The sequence below is a fragment of the Schistocerca americana genome, chromosome 5, assembly GCF_021461395.2.
Source record: "Schistocerca americana isolate TAMUIC-IGC-003095 chromosome 5, iqSchAmer2.1, whole genome shotgun sequence".
Taxonomy (NCBI): Eukaryota; Metazoa; Arthropoda; class Insecta; order Orthoptera; family Acrididae; genus Schistocerca; species Schistocerca americana.
Window position 1 is genome coordinate 235,855,336 of NC_060123.1, and position 25,821 is coordinate 235,881,156.

General features: G+C 40.6%; 1 protein-coding gene across 1 annotated transcript in view; it reads right to left on the reverse strand.

The window, feature by feature from the left end:
* The window catches only part of LOC124616287 (neural-cadherin-like), a 476,208-nt gene that overhangs the window by 18,316 nt on the left and 432,071 nt on the right, over positions 1-25,821 (reverse strand). Inside the window, exon 28 of the mRNA XM_047144590.1 lies at positions 10,585-10,732. Coding sequence (XP_047000546.1) covers positions 10,675-10,732 — 58 coding nt within the window. The 3' untranslated portion in view covers positions 10,585-10,674. The remainder of the gene's footprint in view (positions 1-10,584; positions 10,733-25,821) is intronic.

Sequence of the window (25,821 nt, forward strand, 5' to 3'; positions counted from 1 at the left end):
AACTTGAAGGTATGTCTCAGTCTCATAGAATTAACTTGAATAACTGTTTGGTTGCTATTCCCCCAACAGTTTTAGAAATTCCTAAGACATGCAAGACATTACTAAATCAAACTATTCAGCACATTTAAAGCTGTAGATTATATTAGAGCAATGTTCAGAGTGGAAGAAAATGATAGCTGCGCAAAAAGTGTATAGGTGTTTTACACACAAGTATAGTTAGGTCAATGTGGAGCAAGGGAGCACCATAGCATTACATGGCACACATACATGCATATCACTGAAATTGCCCGATGAGCAGTTGAAGCCAATGTGAGCAGACACTTTGAGTATGAAAAGATGTTTTTGAGACTGCTGTGAGCAACTCAACAATAAGTGAACGCTGTTAAAGTTGCCTGAACAATCTGGTCACCACTATGGGAATAAGCAATTTTCATCCCTTCAGCACTGCTCGAAGCAAATTTCTACCACAATGCTCTCATTTCATTACTACTATATTGAGAAGAGAAGAGAAATGTGGTGCTACAGAATAATGCTGAAGATTAGATGGGTAGATCACATAACTAATGAGGAAGTATTGAATAGGATTGGGGAGAAGAGAAGTTTGTGGCACAACTTGACCAGAAGAAGGGATCGGTTGGTAGGACATGTTCTGAGGCATCAAGGGATCACCAATTTAGTATTGGAGGACAGCGTGGAGGGTAAAAATCGTAGAGGGAGACCAAGAGATGAATACACTAAGCAGATTCAGAAGGATGTAGGTTGCAGTAGGTACTGGGAGATGAAAAAGCTTGCACAGGATAGAGTAGCATGGAAAGCTGCATCAAACCAGTCTCAGTACTGAAGACCACAACAACAACAATATTGAGACAATGCCGTAGTGCTGTTTTGTTACACCTATGATGCTATGTTCTGATTTCTGTTCTGCTTCCATCACTCAGAGTTGTTCCTTCATCACTACACATCTTAAACATTTCTGCTCCTCCTCCTTTTTTATCTGTGCGAATTCTCTCTCACTCACACATACAAGCACCCCTCTTGCCCATGACACTACTCTCGGCATTGTTCTGATATCGTTCCACCAGCTCCTTCCTAGTCTTCTTCATTAACCACTTCTTTCCCCCTTACCCCCGCCCCCCCCCCCCCCCCACCACCACCACCTTTATTGGCCAAATTAACAGAACTGCCATGGCCATATGAATGGTAGCTCCATATGTCAACCAGTTTATGGCCCATTTGTTCAACACCTTGATTGTCTTGTGTGGGTGAGATTCACTCATGACATTTTCATAATCTGCACTTGTGGATATGATACTCTTACTCTTTCTTCCAGAATTCCAACATCTTTTTTACATTCATTTCACTTGGTCTTTCTCAGACTCATGTGCTGTTCTCTGGAATCTCCATCTCTCTGATGGCTCCATAAAATCTCTACACATATCAGGGTCACTAACCACCAACAGTTCTTCCATGTTGGGAGTTATGATACCGCGACAATGACCTTGCCACAGTCTTGGCAGATATACACTTGTCCAACAAATGTAAAATGCATTTCTTGTAGCAGTTCTTCATGCAGTATCAACAAACTCATCCCTACTCAAAACAACTCGTAATCAGTACTTCCCTTTCCATCCAGAGCAAATTTGACCATATCCTTTTTCAAAGCATTGACTATCTTTCATAACTGCCATATCTTACCTGTTGCCCCTCCTCTACCTCAACCAACCTATATGTAATCCTATTCCATCCTTATGACACACTTAACCCACATAATGTATCATTATCCCGTTGATTACACAAATGGAAGATTTCCCGCAGACAACTATCACCTCTTATTGCAGTGGAGCTAGATCTAAGGCAGGCGTATGTATGTAAACTGCCTTGTCATCCACTAGCTGTGCTGCAACTACAGTGCTTTCATATGTGGCTATGACAACTAAACTACTACCTATCCAAAATGACCAACCCCAAACTCTAGCTAACTGTAAAATCAACTACACATCTGCTGAGCATATTGCTCCCAACATCAATTACTTCAACTGTTATTTGAATATCCATGATACTTATACTCTACTCTTCCCCCTCCACCCAGTACTAGCTGCTCTGGGCTACAATGATGGGAACTATCCCCCTAGCATATCCTTTGGTTCCACTGTTCCCCTAGCTTAAACGTTTACTAGTCACTATCCTTATGAACAAACCAAGGAAATTTTATGTGCACATTATGGCGATAGAAATAGAATTATGCAGCAACATCTAACTATCTGAAAGATGTGAATATAATAGAGGGAAACATTCCACGTGGGAAAAATATATCTAAAAACAAAGATGATGTGACTTACCGAACGAAAGTGCTGGCAGGTCGATAGACACACAAACAAACACAAACATAAACACGAAATTCAAGCTTTCGCAACAAACTGTTGCTTCATCAGGAAAGAGGGAAAGAGAGGGAAAGACGAAAGGATGTGGGTTTTAAGGGAGAGGGTAAGGAGTCATTCCAATCCCGGGAGCGGAAAGACTTACCTTGGGGGAAAAAAGGACAGGTATACACTCGCATACACACACATATCCATCCGCACATACACAGACACAAGCAGACATTTGTAAAGGCCAAAATGTCTGCTTGTGTCTGTGAATGTGCGGATGGATATGTGTGTGTGTGTGTGTGTGTGTGTGTGTGTGTGTGCGCGCGAGTGTATACCTGTCCTTTTTCCCCCCAAGGTAAGTCTTTCCACTCCCGGGATTGGAATGACTCCTTACCCTCTCCCTTAAAACCCACATCCTTTCGTCTTTCCCTCTCCTTCCCTCTTTCCTGATGAAGCAACAGTTTGTTGTGAAAGCTTGAATTTCGTGTGTATGTTTGTGTTTGTTTGTGTGTCTATCGACCTGCCAGCACTTTCGTTCGGTAAGTCACATCATCTTTGTTTTTAGATATATCTGAAAGATGTCATGCATATAACATCTGATTCCTCAGATCTCTTAACTTAGCACTTACTGAATGCAATAAGTGCAGTCAAGTCCTGCAGGTGCTAGTGGAGGATACAGATGTTTTTGATTGAGTTTCCACTCCAAAGATACCTGGCACTTTTCCGAAGAGGTATGTCAACACAAGATAATTCATATGAAGAGCGAACAATAATTATCAGAAGGAAATATGCTGAAACTGATTGAATTCTTGTTAGAAGAGGGAGATAAGGCCCTGAGAGCACTGAAGATTCATGAGGAGGCTTTCAGATAAACTAACATTGTACCATATAGAGCAGTCCTCAGTGTTCCAACTAAGTCAGAACATATATAACATGCATGCCCGTATGGAGAGTAGAAACATAACTGAATGTTTTGCCACAGCATGATCACTGGGCACTGGATTTCAAAAATGTGAAAGATCTTCATGACCATCTCAAGACTCTGTGATCCAGTAATAGATTCTCCCTTTGCCTCATCCTGGGTCATACAGTAAAATATTGTAGAAAGAAAAGAAGAGTGTTTCCTCTCTTTTTGCAAGATTAGCTATCACAAGACAGTCTGCAGAAATTCTGAATATTCTACTTCATCGGCTACTCCTATAAAAGAAAGTTCAGTCAGCAATGTGAATACTGGATGTTTAGTATTCAGTTCCCTTCCTGATGGCCCCTTTTGTACATAATGGGGCCAACAGGAATAAGCAAACTTACAGGCGGCATTTTATTTGGTGGCAGCCAGTCAAGTTTAACCAGTAGATCATTAACTGACAATTTAAAATTGAAAGTCGCTGTGTTTCACTAACTGGCAGTCAGTGTCAATCAGTCTTTGTTGACTAAATCACACTCATTTGACTAAATCACATTCATTTAGGCTGGTCAGCCAGACATTCAGAAGCAGAGGGAACAGTGCTCATGTTAGAGTTACTGCATTTGAGAGTTTTTATTTGTTTTTGAGACATCTACATCCCTTTTTATCAACAGATACTAATCATACAGGGATGAATGAGGTACCGTTAGAAAGGTTTTTTAACCAGCTTCTGACACTGCATACCAATTTTCCATTAATACTTACTTTTTGTGGAAAATCTTTTAACATAAAACACACTTTTAACTATCACCGACAAAAGGGCACCACAGATGCCCAGCTTAAGGGCATCATGGATGCCCAGCTTCATACCTGTATTTTACAAAGCTAACTTTATTAATCATGAAAAAGAAATTCTCTTTTCACAACAACTCATTACAAATACCATTTTATTTGTTTTAAATTATTTACTAACTGGGTGATTCATATACTGCACTGTCATGGATAATAACTGTGACCACTGTGGTAGTCCATTATCTCTGCCGGTCATAGAAGTTGACTTTTCTAAATGAACATACTTTCTGAAATTCCAAAAATTGTTGTTATTTAAAACTATGAAAGTGTGAAATTTTTGAATGAGTCCCCTGGTACGTTAACAATGTAGGGAAAGATAGATTGCTACTTACCATAAAGAAGACACACATTGCAGACAGGCATGACTAAAAGGCACTCACACAAGCAAGCGTACCTCATGCACACACAACCACCAACTTCAGCATCTCAGCCCGAGATGCTGGAGTTGGCACTTGCGTGTCGTGAGGTATGCTTGCTCAGGCGTGTGTGTGTGTGTGGGGGGGGGATCTCTCTTTACTGATGAAGACTGTGGCCAAGAGCTACATACATGTGAGTGCCTTTTAATTGTGCCTGTCTGAAACTTGATGTGTCTTCTTTACAGAAAGTAGCAATCTATCTTTTCCTGGGTTGTTGATATTCGTACCTGGAGTTTCCACTGTCAGATCCCCTGGTACATTAGTAATTTACTGTAGGCCAATCCTGTGGAAGGATATAACAATCTCCCCATGGAGCTGCTAACTGGAGTAGATCACTACTAGAAAATTGCTAAATGCACTATGCCAATATGCGTCTCTCCATCACTGGCTTCGAAACTTCACTTTATCCTTATTAGAGGCCACCCAAGAGTTTCTATAAATCACACCATTTTTAATCTCATCAGTCTGACATTCAATCAATCTACCAAGATCAGGCATTGTCTGCAGGGGAGCAACTGTTAAAACTAAGTTTTCGAAAACTGCCACAAGTCGCACTTTGTATTTTTTATTACAACCGGTTTCACTCTTCAAATGAACAAGAGTATAATCAGAATACACAGTTTAAAGTTGGCTGACAGCATTAAAGATTGCATTTACAGTTGGCTGACAGCTCTAAAGATAAATTTGGCTGCAATATAGTATTTATACTTACGTTTAAAGTACAGTAGTAAATGATGCCATCATTTACTACTGCACTTTAAACATAACTTTAAGTACTATAGTACAGTCAAATTAATCTTTAGAGCTGTCAGCTAATTGTAAAGGCAATTTTTACTGCTCTCAGTCAACTTTAAACTGTATATTCTGATAGCGCTCTTGTTCATTTGAAGAGGAAAATTGGTCATAATAAAAAATACAAAGTGTGACTTGTGGCTGTTTTTGAAAACTTATTCAATCAATCATTTGAAACACACAGTCTGAATCTTCTGGGAGTGAGAGACAGCAGGAATATGCAACAATCAGGACTGGTCAATGAGTGCAAAGGATTCAGTATTTCCTGAGGAACTTTGCACCTCCTAATCTATTGAAGATCAGCAGAAATTAGCCCTTCTCCCACAAAAATGAGCAGCTGTTCTTCCAAATAACATATCTGTAATGCTTAAAAATGGTTCTTCACTTTCAGATGCATCTGGAGAAGAATGACATCCTCAGTGGCACCTATGAGAGACAAATGTCCAATTACATCCAAAATGGACACACTAAACTGGCTCCTCCCACAAATTACAGCTGACATCTTTTATTTGTCTCATCAAATAGTGTTAAGAATGAGAGAGGGAAGCACCAAGTGACCACTCATATTTGATGCATCTTCCCACAAAGTTAACTGCAGAACTCATGCATTTTTTAGTATAACAACTTGTCATATTGCCTAGGCCTTTTGGCAGTTAGTTCTCCATCTAGACAACAGGTAAGGAACCCATCATCATAGAGCAAATGAATAGAGCAAATGAAGCAATCGAGATGTGAAGAAAAACTACTTTCCTTTAGGCTCAAAATCAGTTTATTTCTACTATCAGCTGCACTCAGGGAATTGGCAGTCAAGTATCACTCACAGTTTTCTACCACAACTGTCTTACTAGATCGTAACACTTACATGAATGACTCTGAAGTAGACATTGTACATGAAAATAGAGTGATAACTCCAAGTTCAGATGCCTGTGTCAAAATGGCTGATGAATCCTGGGCAACTGGTTGGAAAATGTAATTCAAAAGGATAAGACATCACAAGAACCAAGTATATATTGGGATATTGGGAGTTAAGTAGAATATAGTAGATGATACATTTGTCTGGCATACCATGAAATCATCAACAAAATATTAGAAACCCATTAGTTTTTATGACCCTCTGGCCTAAGTAACCTGTGTATCCATAATAGGGACAATTTTGTACATGATACTCGATTATTTGGACTAGGATGGGGTCGACTTCTGTCTTAGCATCTTGCCATCTGATGGTGCATTTGGATATATCAGCCCTTCCAAGCCTACAACTACATCCAAACTCTGCAAACCACTCTGAAGACCATGACAGAGGGTACTTCCCATTGCACCAGTTATTATAGCTTCTTCTCGTTTCATTAAAGTATAGAGTGTGGGAAAAATAATTGTTTGAATGCCTCTGTGTGCAGTGTATTTAATCTAATCTTGTCCATGGTATCACTTGGGGACTGATACATTGGGAGTTGTATAGTCCTAGATTCAGCATTTAAAGCTGGGTCTTGAAACTTTATAATCAGACTTTCTCACGACAGTTTGCAATTTAGTTTCTTCAGGACCTCTGTGACACTTTCTTATGGGTCTATCAAACTTGTGATCATTTGTGCTGCCCTTCTCCATAGTATATGTCCAATATTTCCTGTTAGTCCTATTTGGTATTGGTCCCACACCCTTGAGCAATGTTCTAGGGTGGGTTGCATGAGTGATTTGTAAGCCAGCTCCCTTGTACACTGATTGCATTTCCCAACTATTCTACTAATGACAGAAGTCTGCCATCTGCTTTACATATCACTGAGCCCATGTGATCATTCCATTTCATATCCCTACCAAGTTTTACAACCAGGTATTTGTACAAGTTGACCAATTCCATTTATGATAAGTTGATACTGTAAACATAGGCTATTACATTTTTCATTTCAATCTTTTCACCACCTTGAAGTCTTATCAAGACTGACTGAATGTTAGTGCAGCTTTTTTCAAATGGACTTCATTTTAGATAACCGCATAATCTTTGAAAAGTCTGTTGTTGCAATTACTATTGCGCAAGGTCATTAATATACAACATGAAGGGGCACACCTGATTACTTCTACATCTGTTGATGACTCCCTGTTCGAAATAACATACTGTGTCCTTCCTACCAAGAAATCCTCAATCCAGCCAAAAAATTCACTTGATATCCTATATGATGGTACTTTCGATGTTAAGCATAGGTATGATACCAGGTCAAATGCTTGTCGAAAATTGAGCCTTGACCATGGCTTACAAGATGTCATGTGAGAAAAGTATGAGCTGGGTTTCACATGATCAATGTGTTCAGGATCCATGCTGGTTGGCATTGAGGATGAAATACCTCATTATATTTGAGGTTAGAATATGTTCTAAGATTCTACAACAAATGGCTGTCAAGTATACTGGATGGTAGTTTTGTGGATCACTTCTGCTATCCTTCTTTTGGACTGGTGTGACTTGTGCTTTCTTCCAACTATTTGACATATTTCTTTGTTCAAGGGATCTACTTTAAATTATGGTTAAGAGGCATAACTCAGCCACAAATTCAGTATAGAATCTTACAGGGATTCCATCGGGTCCGAGAAATTTTGTCAGTTTTAGCAACTTTGGCTAATTCTTGACACCATTGCACTAATATCTACTTCGCCCATCTTTGCAGGTGTGCAAGAATTAAATTGAAGCAATGGCGTGGGATTTTTATTTGTAAATGAACATTTGAAAATGGAGTTCATCATTTCTGATTTTGCTTTGCTACACTTGATTTCATTTCCTGTTTTGACCATGAGTGTCCTGACTCTAATATTGGTATCACTAAAAGCCTTTGCATATGAGCAGAATTTCTTTGGTGTTTGTGAGAGACCTTTGATTATATTCTGCTATGGCAGCTGTTGAAGGCTTCATACATTGCTTTCATTCAGCCTCTCCCTATTTTTAGCGCAATGCTTTGTTTTACACCTATTATGCAGTAATTTATATTTCTTTATAAGTTTCTGTACAGTGACTGTACACCATGGAGGGTCCCTTCCATCATGAATTGTTGTACTAAGTACATATCTGTCATTTGCATGGACAATTACTCTTCTACACCTAAGCCACTGTTATTTTACATGCTCTTCTCCAGAGCTAAATGTTATGAGTTACTTATTGAGATATGACACTGGTGCCTCTTTATCTAGTTTGCTGGACATATAAACCCCTCTTCATGAGTGGGCATCCAAACAATATGTTCTGGTAGTTCCCAGAAAATGCAATTAGTAATTTTTACAAGACGTCTTTTCAGGGCCACCACTTACAAAACTGCAATTTTCCCAGTTGCTTGTTGGATGATTAAAGTCTCTGTGGTGATACATACCTCTCCAGAGGAGTGCTATGCATCACTATATTTTCTTACCGATAAATGATACTCATGAGTGAAAACTATAAAATAATGCATCATGGGTAAAAGAACAAATATTGTGTGGGATTATTGTTTTATTTGTTTATGGAAAGTTATTCTGAGGGACAAAATGAGTAAGGCAACCAAAACAGACATAAGTGAAGCAACTCTCTGGACAGACTGGGTGATGCTTGCCAGGTTAATTCGTGTGAAACAGGGCCACAGAAATTCATAAGCAGACCTTACTATCAGAGTGGAGACGCTGTACAGGTAGGGAGAATCCTGTGGCTGATTTGTCAATACAAAAAATATCTCAAGCCTTACATACAATCAATATATGGGGTATGGGCCACCTTGGCTTTCACAACAGCTCTGTCACTGGCCAAATGAGTATCACTAGCACATCACACCTGTTTCGTTACCAGAAATTAAAAACCAAAACCTGTATCCACAAGTCATCCTTATGGATACACCCCAGCCAACGATAGCTACAGAAAGATTTAGGGCCTACTGGAAACTGTTGGGACTCATTGCCATGTTGGTTGCAAAGGGATCTCACTGACAAGGTTAATTTCCATGGTGAAATTGCAGTGGAGAAATGGCAACTGCTTGACGTTACTGGATCAAGGCTGAACAAAGATAGTGTTTTTTATGAAATCAAGGCTTTGAAGGTAAACTACCTAATGGGTCCAAGATAAAGATTTTCAATCCTTTTTTGGCTGAGGACATGTCGCATTTAGGTGGTCATCTGCATTATGCCAAATAAACCACTGAAAAATGAAATCCACTTATTCCGGATGGAAGTCATCACTTCATTAAGCTTTTAATTCTATACACTCACGCCCATTTACACCATCTTGGGATTAGAATTCTGCCTTCAGAGTTTCATTTCTCCTCCTGGATACTATGCATCCATTGTGGCATTGAGGCTTCATTGCCTGCTGGCCGGGTAAAGCCACAAAGACCATTGCAAGTCACTGGCTTTAATTATCGAAGGTCGTTATAGGCCAAAGTTGTAAGTAACACAATAAATGCTATATCATTCTGTATACCTGTACTGTGACTAGAGCCATTCACCTAGAAATAGTTCACAATCCCATTTTTGTTGGCACTCCAAAGACTTATTGGCAGATGAGATGTTCCACACACCACCTACAGTGACACAGTGCAAATATTCCATGTAGCCAATGAAAAGGTAACAGAACTGTGGATGGCCATTTTTGCTGATAACACCCAATATCACTCACAGTAAGGCATACAATGGAAGTTTATAGCTCCAGATGCTTCATGGGGAGGACGGTGGGAGAGAGTGGTCTTCAACCAAAGATGGTTCTTAAAAGTACTGAGACACTCCAGCATGGATGAGGAAGGGCTCAGTCTGTGCTCAAGAATACCGAAATCACCTTCAACTTGAGGTTAATTGTCAAAAATGAAGACTGATTGTGAGTACTCTCCCCAGTACATTTCCTTGGAGAAGAGAGACTCACAACACTGCCAACAGGACCTAAGCCACCAATAATAACACATTTAAAGAGAGAATTCAGGTTCTGTCAAAAAACAGGAGACTCCTGGAAGCACTGGAGTAAAGTGTATCTCATGTTCTTGCATAATTCCCACCAAGTCAAATGCCTAAATACACCTTCCCACTATGAGTCTCATGCCTCCTTCCAACTGAGAGGAGTGTGTGTGTGTGTGTGTGTGTGTGTGTGTGTGTGTGTGTGTGTTTGTGTGTGAGGGGGGGGGGGGAGAGGGAGGGAGGGGGAGGGAGGGAGGGAGGGAGGATGGGAAGGAGAGGGAGAGAGAGAGAGAGAGAGACAGACAGAGACAGAGACATTGTGAACCCATTCTGCTCACTCAGACATATTTCAGAAGTATATACTTACAACTACAGCCTTCTTTTCTGCCGAGACTCTGGAAGGCAGACTTGTTAAAGATAGCTAACTCCCAGAACTATGAGACATTTTGGCAGCTGATCAAGAATATGGTGGTACAATATGTGATGAGCTGTGCTGATGCTGATGGGCTGCAAATCTGTAGGAAATACAGAAAAATAGATGGTTAATATGTCAATAGGTCTTATTAATACATTATCACATGAAGAGATACAAAACATTTCAAATTAATTTGTTCATAATTGTAATTCCTAGTTATTTAGTTGAAATGACAGCCTTTAAATTTGTGTGATTTATAATGTATGCAAAATTTAGTGTATTTCTTTTTCTACTCATGTGGATGACCTAACACTTTTCATTATTCAGAGACAATTGGCACTTTTCTCACCATACAGATGTCTTGTCTAAATCAATATGCACTTGTTTTTGAGCTTCTGATGGCTTTAATATATGGTAAATGACATAACAAACAAAGTGGGCTGCTAAGATTGTCAGATTAGGAATAGAAGACGTCTTATAACACTTCTTTGGGGAACACTGGATATCACTTATGTTTTACTCAATGATTTTCCATCAATTACTATATACTGTGACCTTTATGGCGGAAAATTATTAATTCAGTTGCACAACTGAAGCAGTAGTTTGTAAGTACACAATCTGATTAGGAGTCACTTGTGAGAAATGGTGTCAGACACCTTCTGGAAACCAAGAAATATGGAATCAGTTTGAGATCCATGCCGACAGCACTCATTACTTTGTGTCAATAAAGAGCTTGTTGTGTTTCAGAAGAAATCCGTGCTCACTATTGTCTTAATAGGCCATTGCTTCTAGGTAATTCATAATGTTCAAATACAGTGCATGTTTCATAATCGTATTGCAAATCAACGCCAGTTATTTGGGTCTGTAATTCATTAGATTACGTCTACTTACTTTCCTGAGTACTGGTGTGACCTGTGCAACTTTCCAGTCTTTTGGCATGAACCTTTCATCTGTCCAAACTGATAGTGACACACATCACTAGTATTGACATGAGTCTCCACCTGCAGTTGGCTGCACCCTGTGGCATCCAGAAGCACTCATTTCAAGTCTGTAATGACTCTTCCCAATGCACACAAAGCACACATTGGATTTCTTCACCCCCTTGCCAGATATATTCCTAAGCAGTTCCATACACATCTTACACTGGAGCTCCCAACTACCAGTAATCCCACCATTTGTGATTGCTCAGATCTTGAGGGCCGAGAGGCTTCCTCTGGAATAGGATGAGTGACAGCATCTGGCTCAGGATCTTTGTCAGCCACAGATAAGGACTGAAACCTGTTTATCAAATGGACCGGGGAGGCTCTTCAATCAGCTCCCTGCCTGTCACGCCTCGAAACAACCTCCGATTCTACCACAGTCGAGGGCAGTAATCAGGGCAGTTACAGAAGTGGACCAATCGGGGACACAAAGGATGTGCTGGACGAACCTCGCATCCCCATATCAGGCCCCCCACTGCGATGCTCATTGGCTACACCCTCAAGCTGAGTGACTGAAACCAGCACCACCTGGAGCTGTGAGTGGCAGGTCATCAACTCAGCTTGCATCTGAATGCAGCAATCAGAGTCCCTATCCATACTAACAATGGCGGAAATACACCCTACAAAGTTATAAAACCCTGGAACTATGGCCACTGGGTACACAAATATACAAGAAATTTAAGAATTCAGATTAAAATACATACATACAGGAGGACATCAAACAGAATAACCTCTTCAGAGCCCCAGAAGACTATCACCATCACTTTACTGGCTGAGGGTGTGCTCTGAACTTTTTCTTCAGAGGAGTGGTGGTGTGGCGCCAGTCCATGGATTGTCATTTGTTTCTGGTTCAAAATGATGAACCCATGTTTCACTGCATGTGATGAAGTTCGACAAAAAATTGTAATAATGAGCCTTGTAATGCATAAGCAGTTCCACACAGATGACCCTTCACTGTCCTGTATGATCTTCAATAGGTGGTCAGGAATCCAGTGTGTTGTACCCAAAGTGGTGGATGAGTGTGTCAGCACTACCAACAGAGATGTCCAGTTGAGCAGGGATGTGTTTGATTGTGATAGGTCGATCAGCTCAAATCAGAGTGTTCCAACACAGCAGGAGACACAGATGTTTGTGACCGCCCAGCAAGTGGGAGATCTACTACACCTTGAGAGGCACAGCAGCGCAGCTCCTGTGAATCCTGAGCTCCCCCTCAGTGCAACGAGGGCTAACTATCGAGACAAAAGAGAAATCCAGTTTGATTCTGATACCATGTGCAGTAGCATAGTGTGGTCTTGTGTAGTGCTGTTGAGTAGTGTTGCATAGTAGTGTAGTTAGGAATTAGAAATTATAAAATTTGTGATCTACAACTGCTGCATAGTGTACTTGGACACAAACTGGAATACAAGCAACACGTTGTTCTTAAGATCCATATATTCAGGACACAGGTGGATTCCACAACAGCAGTAAGTCAGCTGCACATCACACTCTCAGTGTTCTCTGGAAATGCTGGTTAGGACCAGATGACATGGCCCAAAAAATTTGACTGAGTCACAAAATATAACATGCGGGATGACACAGTGTGTTTGATGAATGTGTACTTTTACATGGGCAGCATAGCCCTGAAATAGTTTGAGAATAACAAAGAAAAGCTCAACAGCTGGGACAAATTCCAGGCAAAAATGAAGAAAATGTTTGGCAACTATCAGCAGCAAGCGTGCTTAGCACAGAAACAATTGAAGAACAGAGATTAACATCATGGACAGATGACAGTCATACATACATAACATTTTGGCTCTAGGCGAAATCGTGAACATGAGTATTACAGAAGCTGACAAAATCTTAAATTTATGAATGGAGTCACAGAGAATATGTACCAAGTTGGTCCAGATTTCGTGTAGGTGTAAAGTATACATACATTGTTAGTGTCTGTATGTGTTGTTGAACAGTGTACAGTGTTGGTCCATGTATACGTACCAAGCTCTTCTGGTAAAGGTTGCCACAAAAACAGCATAATTCATCAAGTGATGCCAGCATATCGAGGAAATGCAACACAAAAAGAGTCAAGACAAAAGAAGAATGACAGACTGCCAAATGTGGTCCCTATGACAGTTGTAGAAGACCAACATGAGCTTGGTTCTCTCATGTATCAGATAGTAAGAGAAGAGATACAGCAGTGTATGACAGCTACAAATGTCAGACTGAGTACACAAGAAATAGCAGCCATGAACTCAGCCCCTGACATCAGGAGGTAATAGAGAATGTTGAAGAGGAGGTGTATCTATCTGCAACACCAAACCGTGACCACCAGCAAGGGTGTCAGGAAGAACTGACTCACACAACTCTGACTTATGCCGCAACTCAGCTCCCACCAAATTCAGGTACAATCAACTCCTACACCAAGTACAATGCCCCGTAGAAGAACACGTACTTGGAGGACAGAGGACATCAAACCAGTTTTGTTCCCACTTTGGATGCTCTGGACATGTATGCTACTGCAAAGTAAGAAGGAAAAGTTTTGACAACTACTTCATCACCAAACATCAATGATCACAACAGTTCTATTCATGCCAGGCAACTGCAGATTACAGAGTTGCCAACTGCTCGTCTAGCTGCCAACTTCAGGAAAACTAAATGAGCCAACAAACTATGGATGTGAAGCTGCCACAAAATGCAACTCCTCCAAGGACAACATTCACCAAGATGTCAGGAAATCTCATTGGTGTCATCACTGACAGCCAACATTTCTGGGCACTAGTCAATTCAGGGGCTTCTTTTACATAATGTTGGATGCTTATTGTCATCAGCTATAGAAGACTATGTTTCACGATATGAAAGAGACTGTGCTGAAGGTTGCAAATGTGAAATACGTACAGCCAACAGGAACATGCATAACAAGAATATTTCACAGCCGACGGGAACATGCATAACAAGAATAACTATGAATGACAACACAACCCTTCAAATTTGTTGTTTAAACAGAATTTAGTACTAAAGTTATTTTCTGATGGGACGTTTTGCAGGGATCACAAGCAGTCATATGTTCTGAAATATCAGAGCTCCAGATTGACAAAGCTATTCCAATAAGCACAAATAACAAATGGTACTCTGAGAAGCTGTTTGCTGCTGAAGACATTGTTATCCCACCATCATCAACAAGACGATTTCCAGGTATCAATCAAAATTCTCAGTTAAACTCTGACCTTTTGTCAACTACAGTAAGTTACTCAGGCTTACAAAATCATTCTACATGCCGGTGATGATCACAAGCATTGTAGGTCAGTCAAGAACTTTGAATCACTAACTGTATTGGGCAGCTACAACTCATCCCTAAATGTACATGAGCAGGGACAGCCAAACCAGTCCAGAAAGTGCAACTTAGTGTCATAATTGAACAATCGTATTCCACTGCAATGGTAGACACTGCAGGGGAGGAAGCTGCAGTCGAACTGTCAACAGGCTGGCCTGATCAAAGAACATAGGCAAGTGATAGACATTCTGCTCTCAATTTTTGGATGCTCTCAAATCTGGAGTGAAGAAGACAGACCAAGCAGCCTATAGTGAAACACCATGTCAGCAGTGGTGGTCATCTACCAAATCAGCCAGCAATCATACAGACTGTTGCTGACTGAACGACAGGTAATCAGAGCGGAAGTGGAGAAGATGCTACATTATGAGACAGTTGGTCCTTAGGAGAGTCCTTGACCCTCTCCATTGGTCCTTGTGAAGAAAAAGGATGGCTTATAGCATTTCAGCATTGATGACCAGTGACTGAACAAAATCACAAAGGAAAATATCTATTTATTGCTGCACATTGATGACACTCCAGACTATTTGAAAGAAGCAAAATATGCAGACAGGTTACTGGAAAATTGAGACTGACTAGGAAAAAACTGCCTTCATAACTCCTGATGGTCTCAATGAGTTTAAATAATATATGTATGCTTCTAAACCTTAAATGGAAGAAGTGTCTTTGCTATTTGCATGACACTTTCATTTTTTTGAACACATTTGAAGAACCATTCTAGTAGTTTTGGGGTAGAAGCAGTTCAAGCGCAAACTGAGGAAGACGCTGAGAAAGTGATAGCTTATGCTTTCAGAGTACTCTCCAATTCTGAAATTTTTTACTTTACAACCGAGAAAATATGCATTGCAGTTGTTTGGGCCATCAACAAGTTCTGGCCACATTTATTTGGAAAACCACTCACTGATGCGATAGACCACCATTCCTTCTGCTTGCTAATTACCTTGAAGTATCTGTCAGATCAACTAGTAAGAAGGGCACAGAGGCTTCAGGAGCATGACATCACAGTGGTATATAAAAGTGGATACAAACACAAGGATGGCAACTGCTTTTTAAGGAACCTTTTGATGTAACATAGCAATGTGGATGAAATCTCTGTCATCAATACATTAAAGGGCATTGCTTCTGAACAGAGGGAAGTTCCATGCTGCTGATATTGATGCAAGCCATGAAGAAAGAGGCAACAACCAAAGCAGGATTCCAATTAATAAACAGAGCACTGAATGAGATAAACTATGATCCAATGAGGTGGAAATGGTTGCTCAACATCCCTACTTTGTGAAAACTCTAGATTGAATCACATGCAGGTGTCACTGGCCAGGTTTCCACCAACCTGTTAGACACTATGTGAGCCACTGAAGGAATGCTGACATAGGAAGCATGTGCTGCAATTACCTCTGGTACCAATCCCACCTGCAACAGTGCCGTTCCATCAAATTGGAATCGACCTCTTAGGGAGGTTCCAAAAGTCAAGAGACAGGGACAACTGACAATAGTCTGCAATGATTATCTCATATGCTGTGCTGTAACCAAAGCTGTGTCAACTGCCAAAGTTTCAGATATTGCCAAGTTTCTTGTAGGAGACGTCATGCTGAAGTATGAAGCACCCTGTGTGGTGATCCCTGATTGTGGAAAAGTTTTCCAGTCTAGACTAGTATCATAAATAGTTTCACATTGCAACATCACCAACAGGATGGCAACTGCCTAATATGTCACATGATGAATGGCCTCACAGAACACTTTAATAAGACATTGGCAGATACACACATTGTCGAACAGAGAGATTGGGATACAATACTACTTCTCACGACATTTGCATGAAACACAGCAAAGCATAACACTACAGATTTCATACCATTCTTTTTGCTCCCAATCACCAGGCCAAAACAAAAATGGATTCACTTTCTCATTTCAACTGGATGACACTCAGAGTATCACATCTCATCACCAGTATCCAAGAAACAAGGCAGCTAGGTCACATAAAGACCCTGGATGCCCAGGAGAAAGACTGATAATAGTATGAGGACGATTTGAAAAGTTCTCGGAATCACCACAAGAGGTGAGCACTAGCACAACGAGTTGTTCACGTAATATTTATTGGACTGTTGCCTGTAAACACGTGGCATGTTAGTGCTCTTGGAAGAAAGCTGTGGTGGTGACGTGGCTCTGTTGTTGTTCCAGCGTAGTGATTTACGAAGATGGAAAAAAATTGAGATTTGACCAGCAATTAAGTACTTCATAAAGAAAGGTATGAAAGCAAAGAATATTCATGCTGATTTCCAGAATCTGGGTGTATAAGTGGACAAAGTAAAAAATTCCTGGATTTTTCCTAGATTCCAGGTTAAAAATACACTTTTTGCCAGGTGAAACTACACTTTTCCCATGTTAAGTGACAGAATACTTTCCCTCAGAACTTTAAATCCTTTGAATGGCTGTGGTTTTATAGACTGATGTAGAATTTTCCGGCACTTTAGAAAACGAAATTTGGGGGAAAAAAGGAAGTTTCAGGTAGATCTTTGATGTGCAGCAACAAGTATGCTGCATATTTTTGTATTACAAAAGTATAAATGCGAATTTCACCACACACTGCCTGTTACTTTCTGAAGCATTCAAATCAAGATTGCGATGTGCTTTTGTAAGCCAATCATATCTCATGTCACGTGATCTCTCCAGCTGATGACAGTGGATATTCAGAGTATAGGACACGTGATGTAGTCAGTCAATAGCAACATCACTGTTAAGTAGCGCAAACACACAAATAGGAAAAGTTAATGGTTTAAATTAATATACATAGTGTTGCTACAAGGAAAGCAAAGCTTTCATATATTATATTGGTCTCAAAGATTTGTGGGCACGTAGAACCGCTATCTCTTCCTCCCACAAATATCTCTGCCCCACTGCAGCAAGATCAGTTCTCTTTAGTACGCTCTCTGTGCCACACACATTGTGTATATGTTGCGAGATTAGAAATATTCATAGTAAGTGACAGGAGTGGGAGTGATTGTTTATCATGCCCACTCTCCACTATCTGTACATCAATAAGCTGCAAGAGAAGCTAAGCTTTCACATACAATGTTGATCATTTTTGCGCATGTTGCACTTTAAGATACACCACACAAATGTGCCAGTAATTTTTTTAATAATGACATAAATGTCTGATCTTCTGGGCTATAAATTCTTCTAAATGGTTCGTCCTCAAAGAGCTGATTTTTAAATGAGAGCCAAACGCTCTGTGATTTAAGAAATTCATCGTACATTCTCGCACATAGTTCATCTTACAAAAAAGGAAATTTACTTTGAAAGTAATGCTTTTCAAACCACCATTCGCAATATTTTCCTGTGACCTGTTAGAAATACGTTTGTTTCAGCAGTTGCCAGAGAGCGCCAGATAATAGGTGTCACCACGCTTGCACAGCTATGATAACTAGGAAGCCCGTATGATGACACTTGTGAAACATTAAAAAATCTTACATAATGTCATAAAAGAAGCAACATATCAGAGGATACTCCAAGAGCATCGGAATTTCGTGAACCACACTCAAATGCATAATTTGGCTTAAAGTGCACATTTGCATGCTCAGGTTCCCGATGAAGTAGACCTCGATCTGATATTAAGCTTTTCAGTGTGGTTTTTCGGGACGTAAATTTTCTTCGAATATCAGTACTGTATTATCTCATGTTTGGTTCTTTATTATGGGATAATGCCATATGTGCTAGGAGATGACAGCGTGCACTTGAAATGCAGCGAAGAGTTGAAACTAGTGAATAGTGTGGAATTGAACACTTCGTTTCAAACAAATTGACTACCTTAGCAGAAAATATCAATAAAAGCCAAATTTCTTTAGCAAACCGACAAAAATAACTTCATTGTTCTGCAAGCAGATGCTAATCTCCTTGACAAATTGCAAAAAAAAAAAATTACACGTACTAAGGTACAAATTGTAGCCACACCTGCCTTATTCACTTGATATGGCTCTGTCAGACTTCCATCTCTTCCCAAAACTGAAAATTTTTCTTGGTGGATGGAGATTCACTTCAAACGAAGAACTGATAGCCGGACTTGGCAACTATTTTGCAGGCCTGGAGGAAACTCATTTTCGAGATGGGATCAAGACACTGGTACATTGTTGGACCGAGTGCATTAATCTACAAAGAGACTACATTGAAAAATAAAAAAAGTTTCAGTGATGTAAGTACTTTTTTCTACTCCGTTCCGAGAACTTTTCAAACCACACTCATATAATGCCAAGCACCAACCAGTGAGATACAGCTCAGGAGAATTAATATGGATTTTCATGCCTGCATGGAAAGTGGCACTATCAGAATAGTTAATAAAGTGCTACTTTAGGCCATATCATACTCTTTGTTGCTTGTTAGATTTCATACAGGAAGTCGAGGATTATGGGCTTCATCTAGAAGGCAACAATCCATGTGCTTTGTGAGAAGCCCTACTACAGTCCAGAGGTACATATCGATGATGGGAAGTTCAAGGAAACTGCTTTTGCGAGAGTGGCTATATTTGATGCTCATCATAGTGAAGAAGATGCAACAGTATGACTACAACATGAGGAATTGCCAGTGCTGCCACACAGAACTCCAATGACAAAATTTAGGTCCAAGGTGCTGTAGTTGGTTTGGATGAGACCTTCTGATACAGCGGATTGTGTTTTCCAGGAGATGGAGCAAAGTTGTAAGCTGAGCTGCATGCAGTGGGGTATAGTGATTAGCACTGCTGGCTGGCAGGCTTTAGGTCACCAGTTCAAACCCAACCAGCAGTAATTATTTGTTATTTGGTATTATCATTTCAGGAATGTTTTTTTAATGTCTCGTGTCTGTAATGATTGTATATACTGGAATATTTTTTGTTTGTATAAGTACCACCATTTTGGAATATTCAATGTTTATATAATAACTGTGCTCTCTATCCAAGAGGTAAGTTCTTTTCTGGCTGTACGTTGGTATCAGTAATAAACATGCTTTCAGGCTAAGTATTGTATTTAACTGACAACCCTGCCTCCAGATCTGAACTTGATTACAGTTCCTACAGAACAATATAATTATTGCAAATGTATAAAAAATGGTGATTCCCAACAGTGTAAGTCATTATGGACAAAAACAGAGTATCGTTATAACTAATTATTATTATTATTTAGCAAAGGGAAAGCATTATAAAAGGCAGCAGACTCTCAGACTAGCAACGCACACACCATGTGAAACAACAAAAGGCGTTTAAATGAACCACTTGCAAGAACAAAGTAAATATAAGGAACTGAGTTCTTTAAAAAGTGTTAAAGTGCACTTTACAGAAAATATACAGGTTGAGGTAGCTAAGAAAGGCAACCCCAAATATACCCAAAATGAATAAATATGTTGAGTGCATGTTTCACCGAGCTATAGCAGACAATATGATGAATTTCCTGATATTCGCAAATAATTTTTTTCATTTATAACCACCAAATTATAACACTAACTTTGTTTTTGTTTTAATGGAATTGTATAATTTTTTCTGTGGCATTTTAAAGAATTTTCTAAGAGAACTTCAACGACATAACATGTATGGGGCTTGTTCAAATTGTATCAAGATAACAGCACTGCAAACCAATGTCCCACCATCAGGAGAAGAGGTCCCGTAGTGTCTGTCCTATTATATTGTCACAGAAGAAACCGAGTAGCACTGTGGTGTAGTGGTCATGATACTAAACTGTTGCATGAAGGGTCATGAGTTCAAACCTCCCCTGGACTGTACAATTTTAATTTCTATATTGCGTTCGAGTACATTCTGTAAGTATCCAAAAATGTCAAGAATCATTGTACTGGAATGTTCTGGCTGTAGATATACTGTGTGTGTTCTGACCAGAGGCAGTTCGCTCCACGCTCTTGTATGTGCAAGTGCTGAATAAACCTTCGTTAAGTGAAGTTAGTGTTCTTCATTCATCTAATTATACCTTCTTCTACGTGACATTATTCTGGTGGAGGCAACGGGTATTGGAACTTGTGATAGCGCACATTATCGATGACACAGTCGCTCCCATCAGGCCGTAACAGAGCTGCCGTTTACATGGCGAGAAACCTGAGTTCGAGCCATAGTCAACAGATTGCAATCTACTGGAGACAAAAGAAGAAGAGGATGTTACGACGACAGCAACAGTGTGCCACCACATGAGACATCCTTCCGGGTTCTCTGGTGATGATTTCCAAGATCCAAACAAGTGGCTGAAGGTATACGAGCATATAGCCGAATTTAACCAATGGGATGACACCGTGTGTTTGGCTAACATATTTTTTTACTTGGAGGGCACTGCCAAGCAATGGTATGAGAACAACAAGGAGAAGTTCACAAGCTGGGAAGTATTCCAGGCAGAACTGTACAATTATTTCGGCAACACGCAACAACAGAAGTGCAAGGCTGAAGATAAATTAAAGTGCCAGGCACAGCATCCAGGAGAAACTAAAGCATCCTACATTCAAGATGTCTTGGAGCTTTGTAAAATAGTGGATACTTGGATGAAGGAGGAAGAGAAGGTTGCACATCTCATGAAGGGTGTTTCTGAGGACGTGTATCAAGCCCTACTCCTGAAGGAGGATGCGATAGCAGACAACTTCATAAAATGGTGCCAGTATATCAAGACAATGCATCAAAAAAGAATTACATGCAAGAAGTTTGAATGGCTTCCAAACGTCATACGATGTCTGTGATGGAGAAAGCAACTGATTTCACAAATGTTCTTCGTCAGATAGTGAGAGAGGAAGTTCAGAAGGCACTTGGATTGTACGGCGAGCAAAAAACCTAGACGCTCAAGAAGTCATAAGGGAGGAAGTGGAACAGACATTGAACCCAATCTCTCGGTCTTCATTTCCCTTTAAAATGGTAAAAAAGTCGAAACCCAGGTGGATTTATGTTCCTACAATGCCGCATGAGGAACCTGTTTGTGCACCAAGGAAGACTGACATCTGGAGGACCCAGGATAACCAACCAGTATGTTTCCACTGTGGACGACCGGGACATGTGGTGCAATATAGTTGAGAAAGATGGCGGATATTTGATGACAGCCACACCAGAAGACAGCAGACTGATACTGGCTGACACTCCGGAACGACGAAGATGAACAAGAAGGTGTGGGTGCAGGACGACGTAGGTCACCGTGGCCACAAGGTAGCAGTTGGAGAGGACGCTCCCCAATACACCGATCAAGATCTTTAGAAGCTCCAGTTGATCACCTAACCACTGCAATCTGGAAAACTAAAGGGTAAGACCTTCCTTGGAGGTGAGGCCGCTGAAGAGAAAAATCCTCCACTGTTGATCACTACAAAAATGATAGGCAACTAAGTCGATATCCTCATGGATGGCCGACCAGTCAAAGCTCTTGTGGACACTGGAGCATCATGCTCAGTCATTTCAGAGAAGTAGGGTCACCAGTTGCAGAAAACCTTATTCGTTGACAGTAAAACATCTCTGCTGAAAGTGACTAAAGGGAAATATGTAAAACTTACAGGAATATGTACCATTTGTGTGAGTATAAGTAGCCATACACAGCCCTTAGAATTCATCGTCTTACAAGAGTGTAATCATGACGTCATTCTCAGATGGGACTTTTTGAAAGCTTCTCAGGCAATTATAGATTGTGGTCACTCAAAGATTATGCTAGATGAGATGAGATACTGTGGACAGGAAGATGCTCATCCGAATGTGTGGAGACTATGTGTGCTGGATGAAGACATCATTCCTGCAGTCAGTGCTAGAATGGTAACTGTCACATGTCATGCCATGCATCAACCCATCGATCTTATAGTGGAATGGAAGAGAAGCATACCACTGAAGAATAACTTGGTCATCCCAGCCTCTGTCGTCTCATTTAAGAATGGATTTGGTGAATTGTAGATAGTTAACTGTTGCCGAGAACTGCAGATCCTTCCAAGACGCATGTGTGTAGCAAATGCTGAGCCATTAATTGAAGAACAGCTGAGCATAATAGAAACTTCCCATGCCGAGTCTGTGGGCAAAACTAGCACTACCACTACGAGACAAGATCTTTTAGCTTGACTATCACCAGATCTCACTAAGCAACAACAGACGAAGCTACTTGCCATTCTTCAAGAGTTCTCTGAATGCTTCAATCCACAGGTGAAGAGCAAATTAAACAAATCGACATAGAAGCACCGGATTAGCACTGGATACCATCAACCAATAAACCAGAGAATATTCTGTGTGTCAGCAACAGAATGCTGAATAATTCGCAATGACATGGAGAAAATGATGAAGAATGATATCATTCAGCCTTCGCAGAGCCCATGGCATTTACCGCTTTTGTGTTGATTACAGGAAACTTAATAAGTTATCTGAAAAGGTTGTTTACCCCCTTCCACAAACTGATGATGCACTAGATTGTCTGAAGGGGGCTAAGTTTTTCTCAACCATGGGCATGTACTCGGGATACTGGCAAATCCAAGTAGATGAGGCTGATCGTGAGAAAACTGCACTCATCACCCCTGAGGGCCTGTATGAGTTTAAGGTAATGCTGTTTGGTTTGTGTAATGCTCCAGCAACTTTTGAACGAATGATGGACAACCTTCTAAGGCACCTGAAGTGGATGATGTGTCTTTGTTATTTAGATGACATTATAGTGTTCTCAGAGACATTTGACGAAAATATAAAAAGACTGAGGGCCGTTCTTAAGTGTCTCCAACAAGGCAGACTGAAACTTAATCCAAGAAAGTGTCTCTTTGGAGCCAAAGAAGTCAAAATACTTTGACACCTTTTGTCAAACGAAGGTGTTTAGCCAGACCCAGCAGAGGTGAGATCTATAACAGAATTTCCTATTCCTTAGGAGCTTCCTCAGATTATGTTCTTATTACCATCATTTTATCAAAGACTTCTGTATCAAAGCGAGGCCACTCCAAGATTCGTTACAAGCTCATGCTAAATCTATCTGGAGTGGTGCTCAACAAGATTCTTTCAATGTGCTGCAGAAGGCTCTGACGACTGACCCTGTACTTGGTCTGTACGATGATAGAGCACCTACAGAACTACACACAGATGCCACCGGGTATGGGATCGGTGCTGTTCTGGTGCAAATTTCGAATGGAAAAGAGAAGGTTATAGCCTACGCATCTAGGACACATACAAAACCCGAGAGAAACTACTCAACTACAGAAAGAGAATGTCTTGCTGTGATCTGGGCCATGTGAAAATTTCGACAGTATCTCTATGGAAGGCCATCACAGTTGTTACACACCATCATTCACTTTGTTGGTTAAGGATCCAACAGGACAACTCACCAAGTGGGCACTATGTCTTCAAGAGTATGACATTACTATAGTGTACAAACGTGGAAGAAAACACCAAGTTGCCAACTGTCTCTAAAGAAAACCTGTGCAAGACCATCAAGACTTTGATGAAGATGGTGTCTCGCTGCACTCCAGGATCTCCCTGCTGAGCAGAAGAAGGACACCAAGATGTCTCAAATTATGCTTGCCTTAAATTGGTCAGAGGATGTGAAAGGACAGTTTAAGGTAGTTAATGGATTACTTTGCAAGAAAATTTGGAAAGAGGTGGCTATCAGTGATTCCTAAACACATGCGCTTAGATGTTCTACAGAAATTCCATGACACACCTGAGGCCGGACATTTAGGATTTATTAAGAGATATGATAGAATCCGCAAGAGATTTTTCTGACCAGGTTTACTTAGGAGTGTCCGTCACTATGTGTCACACTGTCAAGAGTGCCAGAGGAGAAAGGCAGTTCCTCAGAAACCACCTGGCCAACTCATACCAATTCCACCAGCTGAAACACCTTTCCAACATATTGGGATTGACCTTCTTGGACAATTTCCAACATCTGCTAGTGGCAATAGCTGGATTACCTTTTGCACTGATTATCTGACACGCTATGCCATTACAAAAGCCATGAAAACAGCCAAAGCATCCAAGGTAACCAAATTCATCATAGAAGACATTGTATTAAAACACGGTGCCCCAAGGTTGTTAATTACGGAGCAAGAGGAAGTTTTACAATCACATCTTGTGACAGGGATAAATTGTCAGTGCAACGATACTCATCATATGACAACTGCCTACCATCCGCAAACTAACAGGCTTACTGAACACCTTAATAAGACCTTGGCCGACATGCTATCAATGTTCGGCAATGTTGAGCAGAACAACTGGGATGAGGTGCTACCTTTTTTGATGTTTGCCTACAACAATGCCAAACAAGACACCACAGGATTTACGCCATTTTTCCTGGTGCATGAGCGTGAGGCGAGTACGATGATGGACACTGTTTTTCCATTACATCCTGATGATATGGATGACGACTACATTGGCCAGGTGTTAACCAAGAGCTGAGGAAGCTCGGCAGTTAGCTTGACTCCGCACACTGCAGGCTCAAGAAAACGATCACTGAAAGTATGACGCGAGCCACCGCCCTGTTGTCTACCAACCTGGTGACTCCTATTCAGAAGGGTGGTCTCTCTGAGAAGCTCCTCAGGCGCTACTTTGGACCTTATAAGGTTGTAAGACAGTGTCTGATGTTACTTATGAAGTTGAAGATTTCGACCCCGACACAAGACAACAAAAGATCAGAGATATAGAGTCCACATCCTTCGAATGAAGCTCTATAAGGATCCTGCACCCCAGGGCAAAATTGAAACTATAGTGACAGGCAACAAGCAGAAGGTGACGAAGAGCATAGCAGCAAAAGAAGTTCTAAGAAGATCACCACCAGGGTGATAATCAGTCATCGGGAGTCAGAGTATGCAGGACCGATGACTTGTTCCCGGGCTAGGATGACATAACACCAAGACGATGTTCTCTTAAGGAGGGAGCAATGTCACAGAAGAAGCCGAGTAGCTCCGTGGTGTAGTGGTCATGATACTAAACTGCTGCATGAAGTCGTGAGTTCAAAATTC